At 44.7% G+C, this 8,255-nt stretch overlaps 1 protein-coding gene across 1 annotated transcript; it reads right to left on the bottom strand.

The window, feature by feature from the left end:
- Positions 1-1,602: 1,602 nt before the first annotated feature.
- On the bottom strand, positions 1,603-2,613 carry LOC114194995. The gene has a single exon (XM_028085394.1). It carries the CDS (start codon positions 2,611-2,613, stop codon positions 1,603-1,605), a length of 1,011 nt encoding a protein of 336 aa, XP_027941195.1.
- Positions 2,614-8,255: the final 5,642 nt, after the last annotated feature.

Here is an 8,255-nt window from a genome sequence, read left to right as displayed (position 1 = left end):
GGTCTGTGGATGTTCAACAAAGCTGGTTACATGTTTAATGTCGAGGCTGGTGTAGAACTTAGCGAGTTCTTTGTCTATGAATTGCTGACCATTGCCGGTTATGATCGTATGTGGGACGCCATATCGGCATATGATATCTTTCCAGACGAACTGCTGGACTTGTTGGGCTGTAATGGTGGCTAGTAGTTTGGCTTTTATCCACTTGGTGAAGTAGTCGATGGCTACTATGAGAAATTTTACTTGGCCTTTGCCTGGGGAAAAAGGGCCGAGGATGTCCATTCCCCATATTGCGAAGGGCCATGGGGAGAGTATGGAGTGGAGTTGTTCTTGCTTTTAGTGGATGAGGTTGCCATGATTTTGGCAAGGTATGCACTTTTTAACAAAGGTGTGGCAATCTGCATCCATGGTTGGCCAAAAGTAAGCGACGCGGAGGATTGGTTCGTGCGCCGGAATGATATCTGCATATGCCTTCGTGTAATTCTTTTATTATGTACTAGGCTTATTCGACTATGACATTTGAGGAGTGGTTGGCCGTATCCCCGCTTGTATATGTCATCACCTATCATTGTATACCTGGCGACTTTAGCTAGCCAACTCTTGTTAGCATTAGGTGGGGGGTTATCGGTTTGAAGATACTGGATGTAGGGAGTTGTCCAATTGTCGGCTTGGTTTTGGGTTAGGTTAAGGCAAGTGTTTGTTGTGGATGGTGCGGATAGTGTTTCTTGTAAGAGGGATATGTGTCGGCTTAGTGCTGGCTAGTTTAGATAATATGTCGGCCGTGACAATTTTAGTTCTGGGGATGTGTTGGACGCGTACTCGTTCAAAAGCTGATTGAATGACGTTTCGGACTACGGCCCAGGACGACATGCGGCTGACAAGGTCTGGCTTTTGGAGTATCTTCTGGATGGGGTAATCAGTTTTGACGATGATGTTGTGGTTTTGAAAATAAGGGCGTAGGCATCGCGCTGCGTGTACTAGGGATAGGGCCAATTTCTCCACCATTTGGTATCTGGTATTTGGATCCTGCAAGGTTCGATTGACAAAGTATACAGGGTGCTGAGTGTCATCAACATCTTGAACTAGTGCGGCGCTTACGGTATGATCCGTGACGGTAATGTAGAGGGGTTGATGAGTGTTTGGCTTATGGAGGATGGGTGGTGATGTTAGACTGCTTTTTAGGTTTTGAAAAACTTGCTCACATTCGTCGTTCCAAGAGAACCTCGCAGATTTCTTGAGTAGTTGAATGATGGGCTGGGTTTGCTCGGCTAGTTTGGGTAGGAAGCGGGATATGGCGGTTAGACGGCCGATGAGGCGTTGTACCTCTTTGACATTGTTGGGACTTCGCATCTCAATGATGGCATTGCTTTTTTCGGGGTTAGCTTTTATGCCGCGTTGTGTCAGCATGAAGCCGAGGAATTTACCACGATCGACGCCGAAGTCACATTTTTCGGGGTTGACACGGAGGTTGTACTGCCGTAACGCGAAAAACACTACGGTTAAGTCTTGAGCGTGTTGGTGTTCGCTCGGGGATTTGACAACCATGTCGTCGACGTATACGCCGACACATTTGCCCATTATATGGTTGAAGACTTTATCCATCAGTCATTGGTAAGTTGCTCCTGCATTTTTGAGACCGAATGGCATAACTTTATAAAAGTAGTTGGTATCGTCTGTGATGAAGGCAGTCTTGTTCATATCAGTTGTGGCCATTGGGATCTGATTGTAGCCGGAATATGCATCTAGGAAACTGAGAACCTTGTTGCCGGCAGCACCGTCAACTAGCCAATCAATATTGGGCAAGGGGTAGGCGTCTCTGGGGCAGGTCCTATTGAGATCTGTGTAATCAACACACATTCGCCATTTACCGTTAACTTTTTTTACCAGAACTATATTGGAGAGCCAAGTGGTGTAGTGGTCTTCTTCGATGAAACTTGCGTTGAGTAACTTGTCGGCTTCGATCTTGGCTGCTAGTCGACGTTCTTCACCAAGCTTTCGTTTCTTCTGAGAGACATATTTGGCTTCTTTGTAAATGGAAAGTTTGTGGACCGCCACTTGAGGGTCAACGTCGGGTAAGTCAATGGCGGACCAGGCAATGAGGTCGGTGTTGCTGTTGAGGGTAGGTGTGAGTATATCACGCTGTTCGTGTTGAAGACCGGTGCCCATTTTAAGGGTGTGTCCATTAGGGAGTTCCAGGGGTAAAGTTTCATCAACAGGCTCGAGGCGTGCATCGCGGCCTACCCTGGGGTCTAAATCATCTCTAGATAAGGCTATGTCAGAGCCAGGTGGACGTTCAATGTTGTGCGTTTGAAGGATGGGTAGTTGTGGACGTAGACTGGCCATGTAGCATTCTCGCGCGAGTCGTTGGTAAGGATGTCTCCAAATGGGGAGGGAAATTTCGTGGCCAGATGAGGTGTAGATACAATTGCGCTGAGTGTTAAAGAATGGGTGACCCAGAAGTACATTGTATGATGTAGGCACGTCTACGACAAGGAAACAGATAGGGATTATTTTGGTTTGAGTGTCATCGCAAAAGACGGTATGGAAGTCGATGTAGCCGCGGGTGGAGACCTTCTCCCCGGAGAAGCCGTATATGGGTTCATCGTAGGGAACCATGGCAGTGGTTGGGAGCTGTAGTTTCTGGTATGTCGTCTAGTTGAGGATGTCGACTGAACTGCCTTGGTCGATAAGAACTTTCTTGACTGCGTAGTTTTCCAATTCGATCGTGATGACCGTTGGGTCATCCTGTTGGTGATCAACACCATGGAAGTCATCATCTATGAAGGTGATGGAAGCCATGCGGCGTCTGTGGTGGGAGTGGGTTATGTGGTTGATGGACTGAAGGTGGCGAAGATGTTTCTTTCTAGCTGAGGTGGTGGATCCTCCACTAGTAAAGTCGCTAGAGATGGTGTTAATGGTGTCGCATAGTGGGGGATCGGTCAGGGCAACATCAGTACGGGCAGGTTGGGGGTCACGGCTGGTGGGTTGGATAGGACGTCTATCGCGGCAGAATCGCGGGGAGGATGTCGGTGGTCAGAACGTGAAGGGTGGGGATTGTCATCTCTGCGGATGAAGCGGCAGAAATGGCCGACACGAACCAATTCTTCAATCTTATCTTGGAGTGTTTTGCATTCGTCTATGGTATGGCAATTGTTACAGTGATAGCAGTAGTATTTGGTCATGTCGGCATTGGGAGGATTGGACGTTTTGCGAGGTGGTGGGATTAGGTCAGCTTGAAGAGCTTCATCAAGAAGGCGGGATCTAGGAACACTCAGGGGTGCGTATCTGGTGAAGTGAGGTTGGCGGGGTTCCCTGAGTCTAGGATCAGGCCGTGAAGGTGGTTTAGGGGGGGTGGCCGTGGAAGGTGTGTAGTCGTTACAGAATTTTGTGTGGAGAGTTTGCATCTCTTCCATGCGGATGTAGTCTGCGGCGCGGAGCTTCAGTTCATGCATGGAGGCGGGTGGGTGTAGGTAAACATTGTTGGCGAAGGGGTCGGGTTTGAGAGTGAGTTCCATACACTGAAGTATCATCTTTTGGTTAAGGTGTGGTGTGCGGAGGGCGGCCTTGCTGAAGCGGTCGATGAAGGGATTAATGAATGCGTACCTTTAATTCGTGGGGTCCATGCGTATTTATAGATTATTAATTATGTCTAGCCACGTCATGGGTTGGGCTTTTGATTGGGCCGCAGCTGGGCCAGGGCCAAGCCCAGGTCCCACAGTTTGGTTATTGAGGGCCCTAGTGTTTTAGGTTTATCAAGTTCTCGTTCAATTTGCTTAAGTTAGCGGCTTAGGCCACTTACTATTGTTCGACATTTATTATTATAGTTTACGTCCTTTGTAACATCCCTAAAGAATATTAGTAGTTTTTAATAAATAAAAAAAATAAGAGATGAAAATAAAACCTCATTTAATATAATACCATTTCCCAAAAATGCGGGAAATTTAAAAACTTAAGAACTAACATAACTCATATGTTCGCAATTACGTTATTACAAAATTTGCCAAAGTTCAACATAATTAAAGTTACATCAAAACCCTCGCCCAAGCTAAACCCTCAGCCTCGCTTAGGCTAGTCCACCTCGCCTGAGCGAGCTTAAAACAGTGGTTTTCCCACATTATCTCGCTTAGGCGAGCTCTTCTCGCCTGGGTGAGTCACACCTTCGCTCAAAAACACAAAGACCTCACCTGAACGACAACTCGACGCACACTGCATCAAACCACAACTGAACCTCACTTAGGCGAGCCACCCTCGCCTAAGCGAGTGTATCTGTCGCTCAAACACCAAAACCCCTCGCCTGGACGAGAAGTCGCGCTCAATCATGCACTGGTCTCATCGCGACCTCGCTTAGGCGAGCATATCTCGCCTGAGCGAGAAAACAAGTCGTTTAAAACCAAGCTAGTTGCCTGGGCGAGACGCTCGACCCTTAAACCAGTAGCGAAGTCCTCCAACTCTCGCTTAGGCGAGAGTGACCCGCTTGGGCGAGAATTGTAGTATTCCTCTCCTGGTCTTGCGCGAAAGCAAACTACAACCATACCCAAACTCAATTTAGTCACTACCAAGCATTCTATTTCATCAAACCATCACAGTAACACATTTTCAAACAGGTTTGCATCATCAAACTAAAGGTTTGGCCAAAGACAATAACAACAATACCAAAACCCCCATCCAATTCATATAAACCACCCAAAAGGCTTTGTACCTAAACTTCAATCCACCAATTCTCAATTTCAGCACATACAATATCAGAATCATACCACATTGAACCCAAATGAGCAGAAAATGCAGACACACATACAAAATTTGTACAAACAAACTCAACACCCCTAACTTGGAATCCCTGATTGAAATTGAGAAGGATGAAGGACCCTTCGTTCACCAATGCTTTTGCTTCAGCCCCTTGTACACCCAAAGCTTCCCTCTCAATCCCTAATTTCGTTTTCCTCTCTAAACCAGTTCACCACACTGCCAAAACCTTTTCTTTTCCTCTAAAACAACCTTTTATATGAGTCTTAATCATGGGCTGAAATGCTAAAACGAAAAAATAAGTTTTATGTTGAGTGTAAGACCTGGCAAAATTAAATAATTATTTAAGTAATTATTTAATTAGAACGGGTAATAGGAACAATTAAAGTAATTAATGTGTGGAACTATGATGTGGAAAAGTACTAGCTCAAGTGGTTGAGAGTACTTTATTGTGTGTGAGGACTTGGGTTCGAGTCCTATGTGTGCCACTTGAATGTTAATTAAATTATATATTTTTGTTTGATTATATATGGAATGCGTGGAATGATGATAGATTCCTAAAATTGTAGGAGTTATTACGAAAGATGAATTGGTTTAATGGTTGTGAAATTGACTTGGTTAGTGAGGGGTTGTAGGTTCAAACCTTGTTGAGAATTAACCCATTTTTCTTTTTACCAAAATTTCGTTAGCATGAATATGAAGGGGCTTAAGAACCCTAGCAAAGAAAGAGAATTGGTAAGAGGAGAGGTATTGAGACTGGAGTGTGAGCGTTGGGTGGAGAAAGGCTGGTGTGGGCGTACTGCAGAGAGGAATTGGAAGGGAAGAACCGTGTGACGGGTGAAAATCAAGTGAGGAGGAGGTTTTGCTTCTAAGCACACTCACCAATTCGGGTTTGGACCGAGGATCAGAGGTTAGGGGAGTTGTTTTATTGTTTTTTTTATTGCAATCGAATAATTGTACAATGCCTTGAATCATAGCATGATCACTGCGTCATTTTCTGCACTATTGTATTGAAGTTTCTGGATTTTTCTAGAAACCGCCTGGCGATTCATCCCCTACCGCCAGGCGGCACATCAGACTGGTGTGTTGTTCTTGTTTTGGCATGAACCGCCTGGCGGCGATGAATTTCTACCAAGCGGCGCGACACTGTTGCGTTCTATTTTGGTGATTTGAAATATTGTTTGCGTGTTAATCAATTGGATTATTGAAATTGATATGTTTGGTTTCTATTGAACATTTGATTGGGCGAAAATCAATTGGAATTCGAAGTATGGCACTGTTCTAGGTATAATTGTGAATAAACCGATTTGGGAGAATTCAATAGGGTAAAGATCGAGGAGTCTATATGCATTGAATTAAGAACATGAAACTAGTCCTTAATAGAGATATGGTCATTTCTGGGTGAATGGATGTAGTGGAACTGAGTACTGAAAAAAAGATAGAGTCTGTCACAAATGTGAAAGAAGCCTGGTTCGTGCAGGCATTGTTACTCTGCCTGGCGACAAGCAAGGCGCCGCCAGGCGATGACGCGGTAGGGGGCTATTTCGTGAGGTCTTGGTGGCGGAATTGAGGGTAGAGATTTGGAGTAGGTGAGGATATTGGTAATTTGGCAACATAGAAAATTGGGGGAATAGAATACTGGGATGATTGATTTAAGGGGTGGTAAAGAGTAGATGTATAACTAATTATGGTCTTGGATTGTGCATAAGGGAGAAAAGGGAGAGGGGAGAATTGTAATTACTAGATCAGGTTTCTGGAAGCATGGTATTGGTGAAGTTGCGCTAGCCAGGGCTGATTATGACTAAACAGATTTTAGGTAAGGGTTGAGGGGATAATCAGGAGTGGCGATAATTGGTTATGTCATATTGCATGGGGAATTACGAGGAAGAATTCTAAGCCGATTGAGAGGGAAGGTTGGCTTAATGCAGCGGGATGTACCTTGGAGTGTAATTGAGGGTATTAAATTGTGGACTGTGTCCTTAGAGAGGGATGAATTGCCTTACTATAACAAAGCTCATATATAGTAGAAACTTGTATAAAGGGGTGACCATGGTAAAGTTTAGGTGTTGATACTTATGTTAGTTGTAGACTAACCATAATGTACATTCTAAAGAATAGTTTATTCGGGACCCTAGAATGGAGCCACTTATCAGATTAGACTAACTGAGTTGTTAAAAGAAAAACCAGAGGGGTTTCACTACTGATACAGCGCCTGGCAGCACGGGTAGGTGCGCCAGGCGGTGGGACAAGCGTCAGGGGTCCCTGTATGGGATGGCGCCTGGCGGCACGGTGAGGTCCGCCAGGCGGTGACGAGAAAACAGTGGCCTAGGGGGTTGCTGGCGCCTGGCGGTGAGTGGATACCGCCAGGCGGTCTGGAGCAATTTCGCTTGGCGGCGCGTAGGTAGAGCCAGGCGAAAATATTGTTGTTCTTTGCTTTCTTGGTGTGTTGTTTTAATTAACGATGATGCTTTGCTTGGATCGGGAGATGTTGTGCCATGAGCGAGTAGGTTCATGGATGGTGGATGACATGTGATGATATGAGCGGGGAGGTTCATATCCAGTTACTCTCACGTGGGGATACGAGCGAGGTAAGTTCGAATGTTTCGTGCTCACGTTGAGAGATGCCACGTGCGGGGAGGTACGGGGCTGGTGGATCACATGTGTTGGACTACGGGCGGGCAGGTCCGTAGAGCAGGACTACAAGCGGGGAGGTTCGTAGAGGCAGGACCACGAGCGGGCAGGTTCGTATGAGCATCATATTCCCGAGTCCAAGGCTAACCAGTTGTGTGATTTGAAGGCTATAAAGCCTTGGGTTTAAGGTCTTGGCCAAGAACTATGTAGGATGAATAAGATGGGTATATGATTTATCTTGTGTTTTATATACCTGTTATTTTATTTTTCTCAACTCACCCTTTCTGTTTATGTATGGCGATGATCGTGTAATTCGTTGCACGGGAGCAGATGTTGATACAGGTGGTGCTGAGGATGTCCAGGCGACGGAGTGAGGGCTAGCTTGGGATTAGAGCTAGGATTTTTTTTCTCATATGTATTTCATTATGTTTTTATTTCTGAACACGAATATTGAGAACTTGTAACGCTTAATTATTTATGTTATAAGTTTTGGCGCGTGTTTTCATAAATTTAAATTTTCCCGCATTGGGATGATTATTAATGCGTCTTTTGATATAATTTATTTCTTTTATTATTTATTTTTAAGTAATATTCCTTAGGGATTTACATTGAGTTTAATTCCTATTCAAGGGTAATTACTCAATGGTTTTTCAGTCCCTTTTTGACTCCCCCCTCTGCTAGGTTTACCTCTACCTTTTCACATTCACTCTAAGTTAAAGTTGGCAAAAATAAAGTGTCCATCAAGGTTTGATCCCGTGACCTTCCACTCATAAGGCCAAAGCACAACCATTATGCCAATTCATATTTGGTGATAACCATTATAATCCTATAATTATGATATCACTCACTACTCACAATTATATTAACAAAACGATAATAAATTA

This window comes from Vigna unguiculata, chromosome 8 (genome assembly GCF_004118075.2).
Source record: "Vigna unguiculata cultivar IT97K-499-35 chromosome 8, ASM411807v1, whole genome shotgun sequence".
In the NCBI taxonomy this organism is placed as follows: domain Eukaryota; kingdom Viridiplantae; phylum Streptophyta; class Magnoliopsida; order Fabales; family Fabaceae; genus Vigna; species Vigna unguiculata.
The sequence above is the reverse complement of the archived record's forward strand: the minus strand, read 5'-3'. Positions and strand labels throughout refer to the sequence as shown.